General features: G+C 45.6%; 1 protein-coding gene across 9 annotated transcripts in view; it reads left to right on the forward strand.

Annotated features, from left to right (window-relative positions):
* Nucleotides 1-17,713, forward strand: part of arhgap12b (Rho GTPase activating protein 12b) — a 56,398-nt gene that overhangs the window by 693 nt on the left and 37,992 nt on the right. For all 9 annotated transcript variants that reach the window (XM_051411329.1, XM_051411330.1, XM_051411332.1 and 6 more), the window contains exon 2: nucleotides 2,908-3,677. In XM_051411329.1, the coding sequence (XP_051267289.1) occupies nucleotides 3,000-3,677 (678 nt within the window). In that variant the 5' untranslated portion in view covers nucleotides 2,908-2,999. The remainder of the gene's footprint in view (nucleotides 1-2,907; nucleotides 3,678-17,713) is intronic.

Genomic DNA, 17,713 nt, shown 5'->3' on the forward strand with positions numbered 1-17,713 from the left:
AGGCATGCTCTGGCCGCTCAGCCCCCCGCAATTTATAGACCCACGCTGGTTGTTTGCGGGGCTTTCAATTGCAACACCGTTTTCAATCAGTGCATATGCAAATGGAAGAAACTGAGCCGCAGAGATGGGGTGAAATGCGGCAGCGGCAGCAGCAGCACATGTTGGAGTGGATGCTGCTCGGCCACATCTGTTCTGAATGAAGCGCAGGGACAAAGGCAGTCCGAGTGTCAGGGTGTTTGTGCTGCCACAGTGGCTGCTCTGCAGATGTATGCAGACGAAAGCACAGGTCGTGATCTCTGCGTCCATGCACACCTTGATTATCTGCTGCTACAGCCAACACTGAGGGCCATGTCATAGAGCTTTTTTCATGATGCCATTTAACGTGTTTTTAACTGAATGACACTGCAGAGCATTCCACTACAGAGCCATGTAGGCAAGGTGCTCAGACATGTTTTTATTAACATTTCCTGCTGCAATAGCCACCATTAACCACATCTGCCATCTGATTTGTGTTATTGATTGAGCTTTTCTATAAACATATGTATGCTTATCTCTCTACAGATGAAATGGAATTAAATTTGCTCTGCAGTCACAACAACAGCAATATAAGCTTACATAATGTCATGTCGTAAAAGACCAGGTGAGATTTTGACATTTTAAAAAGTTGGTTAGTGGTCTGGCTATAAGAGCATGGACAAGTGGTGTGAGTACATGCAGTAGAACCGGATTAAAACTAGCTGTTATTGACACCTTGGGCCCCACGTTGAAGATTCCCAGATACACTAAAAGCACAGTGGGCTTTGGTCTGTACGGACAGTAGTTGTTCAGTCTCTGCTGTAATGTTTCTAAACATGAGCGCCAGCCTTTGGGTCTCCACGGAGCAACAAGTTGGCTGGCGCGCTCCCCTGAGACCTCACTTTGCTCTGACACCACGCTGTGACGAGGATTCAATTGCAGCGAAATTTACTCTCTTGGGTCCTCTGCCAGAACTTTGGGACACAGCAGCATTTGAAAGAGAGAGGGGGGAGGGAGTGGAGTTGTAAATTTCTGCCGTATTGTGTCTGAGTCAGTTTTAACTGTACGTTTTTGTCGTAGTGAGTCAGATGCGGGGCCCCTGATAAAGGTTTCTCTGGGTTTTGATTTGCCTCTAGGAAGACAAAGTTACTCCACATTTGATCATTTCATTTGATTTTGCGCACTGTGATTTTTGTAATCAGCTCTATGACACTGCCTGGGTTCTACGGGTGCATATTTGGGAGCCATAGTCTTTTGGATAAGTGTCTCCGACTTCAGATGCTGATAATATGAAGAGGACAGTTGTAGGTAAAGTTAATCAGTGGGACATACCTGTACTCTACCATTGTCACATCACTTATTACAGGGCTTATTCTTGATTTTAGAATGCAATACACGCAGCTTAAACACCCACCAGAAACAGTGTTTTAGAGCAGCAGCACTGTGAAGTCCCTGTGAGGGGGTCAGGACAGTGGCTGCCATGCAACATGGTTGATAGTGCCGTTATCATGTGCGTGACTAGAAGCTCTGACAGACTCCTGACTTCATCTCTGGCACCTCTGGTGATGGTGTGATGGTGATGTGTCTGTGTGGTGTTAGAGGTGGGGAGGCCACGTGAGGATCTGTGACCGATTCCCAACACTCAATCAAATACTCACACAAATTAAAACAGACAGTGACTGTTCCTTGAGAGACAGTCATTCATAGAGGCTTGAACGTGTGTGTGTTGACATCACAGCTGAAGCTCGTGCTGCGGCAGGCTCAGACTCAGCCACTGTCAGGCACACACACATTAAAAGACCCAGCATGACGTAACATTGTGTGTGTATGTGTGCTTCATGGTGTTGAAACAGATAAAACAGAAACAATTTAAGCCCATTATGAACATGCAGCTCATCTCTCGTGGGCTCCCACTCTGGCCCCAGACGGCTCTCACCACCGTAAATCTATTCTGGGTACGTAGCTGACAGTCTGAGCCTCAGAGCGTGTGTACATATTCCTTTACATAAGGATGGGCCCCTTATAGATTCAGTGGCGTGTTCTCACGCCTCACTAAAAGCACCTGCTTTTACCGCCTGCACTTCCAGGATGTCGCTCCACGGCGGCTGCTATTTCAGGGAGGAAGAATTTGACACGAGGGGAGCCATGGCTCGGTAGCAGCTCCACTGCTATGGGAGCGCCCCGGTATTTATTTAGGTTAACCGACGAAGGGACAGTCTGACAGACGGATCAATGACAGGCCTCATCCCAAAACAAACCCTGCAGGAGTGGCGGGGGACCCAGCTGTCCTCTGACTCACACACACACTCTGTGATATATCGAGGAGAGCACCCTAAGCTTTTTAAAGGTTCTGACTGTGTCTTGTAACTGCATTAATGTGTAATGATGCCAAACTGCAGAGTGGGACACGCGCTTTATTTTTGGATGTGGTCTCTGAGGAGAATGTAAGCTCGGGGGAGTCATTGTAGTCATTGGATCGCATGCAGGATCAGTGTGTGTGGGTCATGTTGTCATCACCTTTAGCTCCGCGGTGGGTGATCAGGTTACCGGGTTGGATGTTCTTAGCTGTGGTATCAGTTACCAGAGCAATCAGTGTTGACTGTCTGTTGTGGGTTTTGATGATCTGAGGGAGGAGTTTCCATTCTTTACTCACCAATAGAGTATGTCTGTCTGGAAGTGGATCATGTCATAGTATGAGTGTGTTACAGCAGTAGCACTTTGTGGTTGGTGGTAATCAGGTGAGTAATAAGGCTGGGACGTTTGTATGATGAAACGGAGCATGTCTGTGTGGTCTGGTGGGTGTATGTTCATGTGTCTGAGCTTGCTTAAGGTCTTAAAAATACAGCTTGTGACATTTAACTTAAAAAAACATCCCCTGTCTTTGTCCTACAGTCCAGCAGTTCCCCCAGTCAGACATGAGGAGCCCTCCAGGCGTGGGTCGCTGAGCAGCTGAGGTCAGAGTTCAAGTGCTTGTTCTGGCAGTCATGGCTGACAGAGAGGGGCTGCCGGTCGCCCCGGGCCAGGTCTACATCGAGGTGGAGTACGACTATGAGTACAAGGCCAAAGACAAGATGGTGACTATCCGCCAGGGGGAGTGGTATATGCTGGTGAAGAAGACCAATGAGGACTGGTGGCAGGTGAAGAAGGAGGAAGGCACAAAGGCCTTTTACGTGCCGGCGCAGTACGTCAGGGAGGTGCGTCGGGCACTCATGCCCCCCCAGAAGCCCACCTTGAGGGCCAAGCCCACTGTTTTGGATATCTGCCGGGCATCTAATGAAAACCTCAACAGACCCCAGCCGGAAATGTCCAGCTTTGGGCGTCCTTCGCCTTCCTCTACCCCGTCGCCATCCTCTGATCGCGTCACACCGCCAGTTCTGCCCAAGGATGCTAACCAGAATCTGGGGAGTCCACATCACTGCAAGGTGGTGGCTGAACTAGTACTTCTTCACAACAACAACAACCATCACCACGCCAACAATTCCACGTTGCCAAGGACACGGGCAGACTCGCCTCCGCTCAAAGCTGGGAACAACCACAACAAAAGTCCCGATAGCGACAAGACCTCACCACCGGGCGACTTGCCAGGAGAGGGGCTGAACAAAATCCACAACGACTCTGAGTCTGGGGACGAGCTCAGCAGCAGCTCAACAGAACACATGCAGGTAAATTGCTACTTTACTCTTTTTAGAAATGGCGTCTTTCCAGGATCTGCTTCATTTAGCATGATGCATGTGTGCTTTTGTGCATTGTTTGGCAGTTTGCAGGGGCACTGCACACAATGCAAGGTAGCTCCTTTAGTTCTGCCTTCCAAACAGGAAATTTGGAGTACTGATTCTCAGGAGCACCATTGGTTTTGTCCTTTGTTGTAATCTCAATTGTGCCTTCCTCTCAGTTCCTGTTCTTCCACTCTCCCTGGTTTATTTCCCACCCTGTGCTCATTTTGTTCTCTCGGGCTGGCTGCAGATAAGTGCCCTCGTCCCCATCAGATTCTGCCTCTTCAGAGATTGCATGTTCTCGCTGTCTCTTGCAGAGCTACGTTCATTCATCAGCCGCCGCAACGCTCTACCTCCAACAATTTTGTGCCTCATTTGCCAGATTTGACGAAAGCAGCCACAGTTGCAGGTGCTTATTAAAATCGTCTACTGTTGCCCTTGAAGCATGAGTCTGGCTCGTACAGATGTGCATCTTTTGGGGAGGCGGCTGTTGCGGTCGGGTCATTAAAGACTAAATGGTCTGTTCACAGCTTTAAATGGAGGGTTCTGTAATTGAGTCTTCAGGTACATTTAATACATGGTTGTGTAATTTTGTAGTGCTGCCTTTGCTTCTTAAACTTGCTGATGTCCTTGTATCACAGGAATGTGTGTAAAGGTATTATTACACCAAAGATCAATGTTTTGAGGCAGATAATCTCTGCAAGAGGTTTTGTATCTGTATAAAGTGAACCCTGTGTAGGGATCCACACTTCCTGATGCCCCAGACAAAACATCAAATAAAATTTCCCTCCACCCGTCCCTTCAGATCCTAGATTGATAACTGAGGCCTCCTCCCACCTCCACTATATATGTCTGATCCCTCTGAGCCAGGAGACTGGGAGACTGGGTGGAAGGCTGCAGGAACTGGGGCTTAACCTCCCTCGTCTGCTGCGGAGGTCGATCAAAGTAGAAAAAGGAGGAGATTTCCAGACAGTGGGAGTCCAAGCTACACCGAGCCATTTTCGGGGTGGCTGTATCTAGGCAGGGTCAGCTTGTTTGAAGGCTCCCAAGTGCTGCCTGCGCTCTTTGTTCCAAAGGCTGCAGCAGCCTCCTCCACCATGGTGTGAACAAAGAGAGACAGGCTTGAATAGAAAGTAGGTCATATCTGCGGAGGATCAGTCTGTTGCCCCCAGTCGCCCCGCCGTGGGGACCACTGTGTGAGCGAGAGCGTATGCGAGTGTGAGTGCCATGTGCGATGCGCCATGTGAAGGAAAGGAAAGTGAGAATGGAAGCACACTGACACAGTTTACAGCCTCACAGCCCCACATGCAGGATGGCTAAATGGTTTGTGGGTCGGACTTGACATACCTCAAAAGCCCCTATCAAGGCGAGAAAAGGGTTGTTTTCTGTGTTGCTGCCTGCCTTCAGCAACCCTTTTTGAATTAATTTCACGCTTGTCAAATCACACGGGCCAAAATAAACACATTTCACTCTCAGCCATTTACATTTGCATGGGCAGCTCTTTGGGGTGTTTTTTGTCAGGCTACAGTTAGCGCTGGAGGGGCGGATAAGAAACAGACAGCAGACAGGATTCAGCCAAAACTCCCTGTGAAGCTGAGCGCTGTCTGTGGTCGCCGGGGCAGGTGGAACCCACTCCCTTGGTCTTTGTGCCTTTGTGGTGTTGTGTCAGTTTGTTCTTTTTGGCATGTTGCCAGCCAAGTGAATGACCCTGCAAAAAACCCAATTCTTTCAACTCCCCTACTTCCACTGCTTCCTGTCATTGCAGACAGACCGGGCCTGGAAGAGAGACAGAACAGAGAGAGGATCATTTTGTGACAATGCTGTATTGTAGAAATTGATTTTGGAGACTTATTAGTTCCTTGCTGATTTTTGAGTGAAAATCAGATTTATCTTTGTTACCATAGACTTATAAACAAAAAAAATAAGTACAACAGTCACTAACTGTGGTGTGTAAATGTCTGAGTTAGCCTCAGACCTGTTCCCTGTAGTTAAATTGTATGAAATAAACCACTAATTCACCCAGTCACCCCCGTGTACTCTACTGCTGTCTGTCCGAGCATTTAGACAGACTAGGGCATAAACACTATCTGTAGTATTTCTCATAATTCAAAGTAAGGTAGTTGTTGAAGTAGTTGAGGAACTTGCAAGAGGTAGATTAAAATAGTCAAAATCAGTGCAGCGGAGGTAGAAGGATGTTGGTGTTGTAGTCAAACTCATACAAAAGGAAAATAAAACATTTCCCATAATGCCACTTGATAGTATCTTTCGTTAGACCCTCCCTGTTTCTTGCCACAGAGGACATTACACAACTGTTTTAAGGGGATGAGCTCCTTTTCTCAAGTGAACCAATCTTTATGTGTAAAATCGGGCCCATGAATCTAGATAAAATAAAGGTGCCGTTTCAGGTTTCTTTAACGCTTACTCGCCATTTTCCTGTTATTCATCCACCAAAACAGTTCACCTCCACAACCATAGATCCTTCTCTCCTTCACACGTCCACTCTGTAAAGGAGAGAAGGAGCTGCGGGATGAATGGACGGATGGCTAGATGGATGGCTCTGTTAGAAGGATTTGTCTCCGACATGCCTGCGATCGAGTGCCAGCTGGCCACCTCTAATTGATTAGATTTGATCTCCGGGTGACGATTAACACCTCTGTGTCTGTCCATGCTTTCCATATGTAATTTGCTTATCTCTGGGGCTCTGGCAGCGGCAGAGCGCAATGGTCCACTGCTGGGGTTTGTGGTCACACTGCAGCCCTCCTGAATCCTATTTCAGAATCCTATTTAGCCCCCCCCCCCCAAAAGGACAGCTCCTATGCTCTTAAGGGATTGCAAAATAAACCTCTTTTCCTCACTTGTCAAAAACCTGGTGGTGGGTTAGAGTGTTTATTTTCTTAAAAGAATGTGGCAAACCATATGATTTAGAAGCCTGTTTTTCACATAAACATATTGGGTTTCTCTATCGCTAGTCAGATTTGAAGTCACTGCTGCTTTGCCTATTTTAAAACTCAACAGAAAAACATGACCACACAGATTCTCAAGAAAGTTATTTTGAGTTGGATTATTTTGGAATACTTTTACTCATATCGTCTTAGAAATAGGACATGTCCTTTTGATGGGAAACTCCTTTTTTTTCAAACGCAGCGGCTTAATGAGCGGATGAAGGCCACTCTGTGGGATTGTGTGAGAGGCCAGATTGTTGTTTTCTCTCTCTGAGATGTGTCACCGAGGGGAAGATGTGGTGGCCCTGGATGTGTTTGTGTCTGTGGCTTTGCACTGTGGAGCCAGCGGGCTGCCCTGCGCTCACTCACTGTCTGATTAGAAAGACCTTGAGAGGCCCCGCACCCTTGCCTTTATAACGTTCCACACAATCACACTCCAAACAAGTTATCAGGCCCTGGACGGGCACTCTCTTTCACAATTCACACACATTTGGCTGTTAAGTAACTCCTCACAGTCTGTAACATGCAGTGGTTCATGTTAATAATAAAACCAGTAATTCCCAGAGATTACAAGCTGGATCAGTCACTCCCCTAAAATAAGGCGTCTTCCAGTATGGCATGTCTTGTTTCACAGAAATCTCCTTAAAGATCCGCTTTAAGGATGCCTATAGCCACAATGACATAACTGGCTTGTAAATGTATCCGGATAGATTCTTAAAGGGTTTAAAAACTAAAGGAAACAGTTGAGTGGAGGCCAGAGTCTGTCTGCCTTCAGCCTGCTGTGTGGTCTCCTTGCTAGCTGGCGGTGCCCGAAGGAGGGGGAGGGGGAGGGGGTTGTGGGCGTAGCGAGACAGGGACAAAGTGCGAGGGCCCTGGGCCCTGACAGAACCGCTCTAGCCCCTGTGGGATGGCAGAGACCCGGGGACAGGAGGCCAGACAGATATGTTTTCATGTTTGGGTGAATGTGGAGATTAGTTGTACGCTGTCAGCCGTAAATGGCTGCCATGGAGAGATGAATGACTTGAAAGAGCAACATTACAAGGCCACCATTAAAGATGGAGGAGAGCATTAAAACTGGATGTCATGAATGTCTGAGCCTCTGTTCAGATGCACTTGAATGTACATGGATTGTTTCTTTCAACATGCGCACATGTGCTCCTTGGATTGGCTCCGCCAAATTGTTTGCTGACTTGTGCAACAGAGCAAAGGCTGAGAATGTGTATCAGGGGTTTAGCGGTGTATTGAAATAGACTGCTATGTGGAGGTGGTTGGGACTCTTAAGTGCACTTTGAAAATGCATTCACTCCTAGAAAGGTTTGATCAATTTACTGCTGCTGTTTTGGTGCAGTGAATTGGATCATTATTGTCCAATGACGTGAGTTTTCTCCCACGTGAAGCAGAATGTGTGTATTGTTCATATAAAGAACAGCGTGGTGACCGATGAAAGAGCCTTTCTCCCGCACTTGAGGGTCCTGGGAAGCTCTTCAGTTTACTGTACAGAAAAGACCTGTTCCTAAACATCCCAGCGCCGCAATAACCTGCTAATTACACGTTGTGCTAAAAGGATTCTTTGCCTGCGGTGTCTAAAATTTGCTGCAGTGCTCTCTTTACAGCCAATTTCCAAAAAAGCTGAAATCTTTTGAAGTAAGTACAAGAAAGTGCGTGCTCTTATTGCATAATGATCTCGTAAAACCCACCAAATATGAGTGCAAGCAGTGCTGTAAAGTGTAGCCATCTCCTGTCTGTTGCACTGCGTAATCTGGAGCTCCGCCGAGAATCTTGCTCCTGGACCGGCTGAAAAGGAGGCCCCTGCTTGTTTTCCAGTGCATACTTGACATTCCTGCCTCAGTGCCTCACACACACACACACACACACACACACACACACACACACACACACACACACACACACACACACACTCATATAGTGAGGCTAGCTAAGTCAATGAAGGTCTGCTTCCCCTAAAAGTGAAGCATTGGAGCTTTCAGTAATCTAATATTAAACTTTAGCTAATGCATCTGCTGTGTTCATGTGAGAGTCTGCTCCTCTCTGTTTGTCTGTCTGCTTATCCGCCTGCCTGCATTTTTTTCTATTATTTCTCTTCTCTTTCCTCTGTCTGGTCCTTTTAGTTTCCCTTCTACTTTTCTTCCTCGCTGTCTCAGTTGCTTCCTCTCCTGCTGTCAGCCTCATATTCCCCTCCGCTCACCTCTTTCCCCCCCTTAGTCTCACTACTGAATGGTGTTGTCAGATGTGGTCTCGGTGAAGGGCAGCACAACAGTGAGGAAACCCAGAGCTCCTGGTCCACACTCCAACCTGTGACCACCATTTATTTTCCTTCTTCCCCACATCCGTCCTGATCCAGGCCTCTGTGATATAACAAGAGGATTAAACCCTCAAGACCCCCCCCTGAGCCGTCAAGATGACCACAAGAGCTGGTGTTGACAAATCAGGCTTGGTGTTAAGGAGAATCATGTCTGTTGTGTAAGGTGCAGGGTTTAATGTTTTTAATTCTTTCCATGAAGTGTGGGCTAAAGGTGAGACAATAGAAAGGTTTATTTACATACTGAGGGCCTCTCGAATCCGGATAAATACTTTATCGTATCGGCCTCGTGTCCAGACGGATACGGCGTTTTCGGGGTGTGAAAACGGTATTTTTTGGAAACTGGTCCCAGAGTGGGAAAATCCGAAAACACCGGATGGCCCGGAGTCGTCTGGACGGCGAAAACGGATTTTACGAACGAAACTATGACGTTTTAGCCCCGCCTCTCTAGCCTTTAACCTCAGCCGCCACCGCTAGACTTGTCATAACAACAACAACAATGGCGGACTACTACTACTTGTTTGTAAACAGCGCATGCTCCATGGCTCCTCTTTCGGTTTTAGTGTATTGGTGTGGTGGCGTCACAGCGCCACATACAGGCCTGGCATATGTACTACAGCGTTTTGGGTCGTTTCAGTGAATCCGTGTGGACGCAGATATTTCTGGAAATTACGCCGTGTTTATGGAGATTTTTCTCGAGGCGACATCGTATTGGGTGAGGCCGCGTATTCGTGTGGACAGGCTCTTAGAGACACATTTTTCTCATTTGTGTTTAGGTTTAAGGGGTATTTCAAGACCAGGGATGCCAACAAAAATCTTTATTTTGGGGGGAACATTTTTTTGACATTTAAAATGTTGGTCACTATAATTGTCATATGATATTTTCATACTGTTTGATCTCTAGCCACCACTATTATAGCCTCTGTTTCAACCAGACTGACATAAGCAGCTCGGACACGTCATTTAGAGCAAAACAAAGAGAATGTTCAACATGAACACGACAAGTGAAACCAAAGGGCAATTCAGTTTGGTAATCAGGCAAGGGGTGACCTACAAGTAACCACTACAGCATCCAGCCTCCAGCACAAGCCTTTTTGCAGAGACACTCTGGCATGTCCGGGCTCTAACTCTATTAGACTCACAGATCTGCCCCAAAATAGACCAACGTCTAGAACACAGACATACAATTAAGGTGGAAATGCCTGTCACATGACTTCTTTAACTTCTTTGCAGCTCCACCAAGGTGAGGTAATAAATATAAGAATTTGATTGTCTGCCAACAGGTCTACGATAGACCAAACTGCAGGAGCGTTCGTGTAGCTGAAGAACACTTCCTCTCTCTCTCTGTCTACCCAGTTGGTTGTAGTTCTCTCCGCTCCAGCGTCCATAAAGCTGCTCTGCCTGTCAGCCTGTGATGCAGCCTGGCGTTTATTCACAGAGCGGATGACGGGGATACATCACCTATTTAATTTGCTCTCTCCCACTCTTTCCTCTCTTCTTCTTCTCGCTCCATTGCGCACTGTGGTTTATTCAGTCCCTCCCCTGTCGCTCACTGTCCCTCTCTCTGGGCCCGGCTCGCTACTGTAGCTCGGTGGACTGAGACAGCATGTACCCAGAGAAGGTAAGCTAGCTGGCCTGCTTTTGATAACAGTGATTTATTTACCTTCTCCCTCTGCTTCCCTCTATCTCTCAGCCAGCATCCTCCCTGGGTCTTTCCCTCCCCTGGCTGTTTGGGACATTTTTGGGTCCCAGCGTGATTGCTTTCTAACCACCAGAGCCCCTTCTGCCCGTGACATTTCAGCTTGAAAGATTCAGACTGACAGCACCAACTGTTGTGTGCACTGTTATGCGTTTGATACGGCGTTGGGCACGTGTGGGTGTTCTTGTGTGGGATTTATTTAGCAAGTAACTTGACCGCCCTCCGCTGTGTTATCCACAGAGGTCCGTGTTTGCATACAAGTGATGATGCTCAGGGCACTGGGCTCTCAGTGCATAGTTACATAACTGATGCCTGCTGTGGCCAGAGCCTTTTAAACAGCTGCTAGTCATTTTCCCCCCCAGCGGCCTCCTGCTTTGGATGAGCGGACAGGTCAAGCTATGCTTACATTCAACTCTCTGAGGACATCACGGTCTGGTGAACTATTTCCTTTAGTATCTCTTACAAAGCTGTCTGTGTTAGATGTATGTGGCTATTAGCGCGATGGCGGCGAAGCAATTTAGATATCGCTTTCCGGGTATAAAAGCGTTTTTGGCCCCGGTGCTTTCTGTGTGGTGTGCCCTGTTTCCGATTTCTCCTATTACTTCCAAATCCACCTTGGGGGATCGGAGCCAGCAGAGCGCTAAAGTAGAACGCCGTCACTCCTCACAGTGCTTGGCTTTGTGTTTTATTGCCCTCACCTCGTTCTTCGCCCACACTGGTGTTTCTCCTGCATAGAGACTTACATTTGAAAGTAGTAGTAAATGACGCTTTCGAAGATTAAAATTCCTGTTGAAATGCCTCTTAGAACTGTAGTCTTAAGTTGCACGTCTTGTCTATCCAAAACATGGGAACACAAGTAATATGATTAAGGATGTTGCTTGTAACATCAGAGGGAATCCTGTACGGCTGGTTCTCTATGAAATTAGTCTCCTTACGAAAGAAATCAAACTGCAACTGAGTTCAGCATGGGGGCATATCTGATCTGTTGTGTAATACAAGTGTATCTCTTCCCTGCTTTCCCTAATTCATGTATTTCTGCTCCTCTTCTACTTGTTGCGCTCTGTCTTTTTGTATAACAGCTTGCACCTCTCACTGATTTAGCGCAACAATACGGCACATTACTGCACATTACTACAGATCTGCTCTCACTGTCTTCCTCGGGAGAGCCACAGCTGCTTCTGGTGTGAGCAACGACCAGTGGAAGCATCGGAGCGTAGGCGTCTTTGAGCATCAAGGGGGCACGTATTGTCTCCGTCATATGCCATTGCTATCGCTAATTACTCGGTGTGGCTGCCAAAGAGACAAAGGATGAGCTGTGAATCGATCAGCGCTGAAACAGTTCCGTCTTGCTAGAGGTCATTTACTGCGAATGCGAGATTGGTCTGTCACCGTCATCTAGCAGCTGTTGGTGTCTGCTTAGAGAGTACAGAGTTGTGGAAAGGTGTAGAGGAGTTAGTGGAGTGTGGTGTGATGTGTGTTTAACCTCTGAATTCTGTCAATGACGTTGTGCTGCTCAGTTTATTGATCTTCTGTCACTGGAATTTGTTTTCCTGTCAGATCCATTGTTGCATTTTATCCCCAGTTCTAGTTTTGTAGCTAAATTGTACACTAGTAGTTGAGGATGTGCTGCTCCTACAGTCCCTTACCAGCCTTGTTGTTTTTACAACTGGATTGACTTTCTAGAAACTCAGTTTTTGTCCTCAGAACTTTCCACTAGCATCTGCCACTGAACAGAGATACTACAGTGAGAAACAAAGGGGATACAGAGAGAGGGCACACTGTGGATCAGTCTGGATCCTTCTGCCAGCTTTACAGCTCTGTACCCAAACAGTCATTTGAAACAGCAAATCCAATTTTAACACAGCATTAACACACGTCCTATAATTGCTCTCAGATGGGCTTTAAGCTCAGCGGGGAGTCTGTCAACCGAGCTCTGCCTTTTGGGGATACAGTATGTCTCTGTGCATTTCCTCAAAGCTGGTCAGAAATAGCTCCCAGATAAAACAGAGACACTCGCAGGCTGATCAGTCTTCTCTCTAGCACACGGAAGAGACTTCCAAGGCCAGCATCCTTTCAGTGCCCTTGTGCTTGATCGGCAGAGAGGCACTCCCAGTGTCCATTAATGAAATGGATATGCCAGCGGTAACGGATGCTGCAGTGTTTCCTTCATGCTCTGTTAGCTCCGCAACACCATTGGCTGGTTTGATTGTTGTATAGTTGATTGACAGCTTGTTGATTATTCTGTCAGGGGGGGACCGCAAAGTTTGAGTCATAAATGTATAGAACAGGGAGTACCCACTTCAGGGAACAGTAATGCTCTTAAACCTTACAGTTTTTGTTCTTCAAGAGCCTTCTTGGTTTCATAGTTCTGTCTCCCTATTCCTTTTAGAGCATGCTATCTTTTCCCCACTCATTTGTGATGGACCTTGGTCAGGTCAGCATAATCTAGACTGCACTGAAGCAAAACAAACGTGTATTTGGGACTGCCAGTGCCAGGGCTGTTTCCCAGCCTTGTGTGTCACTTTCTGTTCCCTTTTCCACTTTTTTCAAAGTTCTTCAAACCATGCATTCCAAAATTGGACAGAATTATAAGAAATGCAAATCGGATAGTTCAGCGGTCATGTTTTGATGTGAATTCAATTCTGTCAATTTCACAGAGGTGTATTAATGAGAAAATTCTTAAAACTATGTCTATTAAGCATATAGCTGGTCCCAGATTATTACACCTAATCGTGGCTATGCACTCTTTTACATAATCTTCTTACAGAAAGGCACATATAGGAGTTCTATCTACATGAATATGAAAAGTTTGGGGAATTTAAAGAGATTAACTTACTAATACAACACAATAACATGATTATTATATACAAGCCTGCTTTACTTCTCCTTCAATTTGCGTCAGTGGGGGGACCAGACAGGGACTGTTTACCACTGGTGGAGGTCAAACAGACTAAATCCATTCTGCTAATGTTTCGACAGTGAAGGGTCACCAGATAGCTGAGCTTATTTGACCCCAGTCTTCTCACCATCTGCTCACACAGGCATATCTCATTAATGCTCGTTTACATCTTTTCACATCATTTCATTGTTATAAGTGCATACACATTACTATCAGTAGGTGTACTTTGATTATCCTAAGTGGCCATTAAGCTCATTCCCATGGTGGCCACCATTCAGATTAATTTAGTATGTGACACACAGGTGGGAAACCTACACAGAATTAATGTTATTTTTAATTTTTGTTCATTTTAGTCTGACATTTAAAAAAAAGTAATTGATGAATATGAGTTATAAAGAACACAATTCTTAGGGTAAACTAATTGGTGACAAAGGTTAGTTGTCTGAGTACAGCAGATTTACTTCCCTCTATTGTACTTTCTGTATGAGAGTCTGTTGTTTGGGTGCGTCAGTGAATTAGATGGGGGCATATGTATGGTGGACTAAAGTGTTTTTTTGTAATGGAGAATTGACAACATGAAAACATTGTTTTGGATTAAATCACAGAAACGGACCAGGCCAGAGTGCCATAATCATCTAAAAAGTGTTGTAGGCTTCACTGACTAAGCTTCATGCACTGGTAACTGTGGGACAGAGGGGCTTACAGGTCAGCCCGAGCCTGGACAGACTGCCCCCGCCTCAACACACAAACACATACTAGAATGCAATCTTCTTACATATCTGGATTAAGGGGTTGTGTACAGTACATTCCTGGGTTAAACCCCCTCCACCCCCCAAACTGTGGTTCATCCCACACCAGCATGTTCCAACATTTTTCATCTTGTTGAACAATGTGCTTATTTGGTCTTGACCCTGATTGTGGTGCAGAGAAAAACAAAACCCATCCTGTTCAGGACCAAGTGTGCCATACTGTTGATTCCCTAAGACTGTTAGGGGGGAATCAAGATGGTATTTGCTGCTTAGTTTCCATGTCTTCCATGTTGCCTCATTCACAAATTCATTCTCCTTACTTGTGTCTCTCGCTGAAAGCCCCTGGTGTTAATTGAAAGGCGAATAATCTGCCTTGCTTAGAGTTGGGGGTTATGTGGCTGCTCTGTGGCCTGGGCCAAGACCCCCTCCGGGTGGCCAGGAGAGAGGTTTATTGTTGATCTGCCAGCCAATCCCCAGGCTCTTGAGCCCCTATTGATCTGAAATGAGTGGGTGTTTGCAGCCATGGCGACATATTCAAATGAGACGACAGCCACTCCAGTGCCTATTGGGTTGCGGTGCTTCGGATATGTTTAGCATGCTCTGTTTGAGGAGGATGTCAAAGAGAAAAAAGCTACTACACACAAAGGTCCTTTTAAATTAGGGAATAATTAAAAAGGAATACAAGGGGAACCGTTGTTATTTCTCTTCAAAGAAGTAACCCTCAGGGAAGATCTACCTTACAATACACTAAATGTGAAAACAATATGAGGAACATCTGTTTCTTGTGATAAGTGATAAGGTAAATGTAGGTAACAGCTGTAATTTGCAAAGATTATATTCATAATTAATGTTCAACGTTGGGAGAGCTGGTTCCAGAATATTTTTTCCCCATAGTAAATACTGGTTTCAATGTATATTCAACGTTCCTAAGCATACAGTAGTCTCAGATAGCGTAATGATGCTATAGGATTATGTCGCTGTCATTTTTGAATAATTTAAACTACAATATATAATATAACAATATATATATATATACTCTCTCCTTAGACACTCTACTTGACTTTTATGTACAGCTTTACACCTTGAATTTCTGTCAAAGAACCAGATATTTACAGTTGATCATCTTTTGTCTTGTTGAAGAGTTCACACATACTCATCCAAGCATGGAAGTGACCATCTGTCCGTCACCTAACGTTGTTTAAGCAGAAAATGAACACAACTTTTACTTTCAGTTCCCCGAATGCCTGAAATAACTCCTCCCACAATTCTATTACGCAGCACATTCTTGTTTCGACAATTGTCAAATTTACATTTTAGAATCCTGAGCACATAAACCAGATTCGCTTCCAAGTCCCTGTCCTGAACAGGAAAGGGGAACAGGTCTCATCTCAGCTCCTCTGAACCATCTCTATTTCCCCGTTTGGGCCCTGATCCAGTGTCCCTTTGTTGATCCAAAGCAAACCCACTGACCCTGTTTGAAACTCCCATCCAACCCAGTGGCACCATTGCTCCAGATCACTGTCAGCACCACTCAGCAGGAGAGGACCACCTCCTGGCTCAAGGTTACACAGTGCCCCAGTTCTTGCCCTGCCCGGTGCGCATTCTATCAATGGGCCACGGACAATTTGGCGGACAGAGTTGCCTTTACGTGCCATTGCCGGCTCGACAAAACAATAGCACCATTCTCGTTAATGTGGCAAGACATGCCCAGTGGAAATTGAATTGCTCTCTACACAGGCAGCTCTGTGACGATCAATTACACAACCAAGAACCTTTTATGGGTCACTCGGAGGACAAAAGGGAACAAGGCTGTCCACTTCGAGATATTAGACCCTGGGAAAGTGTTGCAGTATGTGACTGTTGGTTCTGTGATGGTACTTTGGAGTGGCATGATGGTTTTCCTGGATATTATATATGGGTTATTTTTCCAGAAAAAGCAGACGGTTTTGCATTTTGTTTCTTAAGCCAATACGTTCTTATTTCTTGACCCAAATGCAGGTATCACACAGCAACAGATGGGTGTCAGATCAAAAAGAATACATGTGAATCGGAAGGTGGCAGGCGGTCCAGAGTTCAGTATGTGGTCATGTTTTCAGTGTGACATGCAGACCAGTGGCCAGCTGATGAGGCAGTTAATTTTTTCTAAAGACCCCAAGCATGTGACTGGGCAGTATAGATGACAAGGCAGCCCTCTCTCTGGCAGGGACTGTACACAACAATGGCTTTACAGTGGCTGCGTTGCTACTGGAACTTTTCTCTGGACGGGTATAGAGAGGGATGGGGGGACTGAGAGGGGCGGGCTGGCCAGCTTGGCAGTCTCTGGGTTGTGGGCTGAGTGACCCATGACCCGTTCGAACAGGACACAATGGATCTTTCTGTCACTGCATCTCCACCCCCAACACGCACGCACACACACACACACACACACACACACACACACACACACACACACACACACACACACACCCAAACACCCTGAGTCACGGTATGTGGGCCGATGGGTGGAGGGGCTGGAGATTTAAATATGCCCTTTTAATTTTGTGTAGCCCAGTAGCCCACTTTCCCTGTCGCCACAAGGCCATAGTCATTATTATTCATTCGCCTCCAATGACAAATGCCCATCACAAGTAACCAGAGCCCAAAGCAAGTTCTACTTATTTAATCTGATTAACTGAATAACCCAGTGTGTAATAACCCTGTGTATTCAGTTAATGATATCAGAAGGAAACAAGAATATCCAAACATTTGAGAAGTTGTAACCAATACACGTTTGATATTCTTACCTGATATGTGATGTTATTATCAATTCAGTTTTGGTCACTTGAATGAATTGAGTAACCGTTTTGTCACAGACTTTAATAAATTATCTCTGATTAGAGTTTGTAAAGCAGAGACACACAGCCTTGAGAGGAAAAAAATGGCCTGATTAAGTAAATGCAGTGTTCTGTTTAGGGCTGCAGTTTATTTACATCAGTTAATCAGTAGGTTATTTTTAAAGCTAAAATGATTTAAAGTTGAGTAAATAATAATTAAATGTTTTTTTGTAACTAATAGCGGTGGGTGTTACCTCTGGCAGGAATGTGTATCACATCATCTGCGTCCTCTTCTGCATACACAATATGAGCAAAACTGGGACCCGCTCATAAAACCAGAACTATCTTTTAAGTTAAACAAACCGTTTAAAACCCATTGGATTATCTGGCACATGGACAGAGACAGTGTGATGATAGTGAACTAAAAAGCTTTGGTTTGTCGACTAATGATCAGATAAAATAAGCTATTTGTCACTTTGGGCTTTGGGGAGTTATGATCTTTTTTTATTATTATTTTTTTAATGAATAATTGATTAATTGAGAAAATATCTTGCAGATTAATT

This window comes from Dicentrarchus labrax, unplaced genomic scaffold (genome assembly GCF_905237075.1).
Source record: "Dicentrarchus labrax unplaced genomic scaffold, dlabrax2021, whole genome shotgun sequence".
Classification (NCBI taxonomy): domain Eukaryota; kingdom Metazoa; phylum Chordata; class Actinopteri; family Moronidae; genus Dicentrarchus; species Dicentrarchus labrax.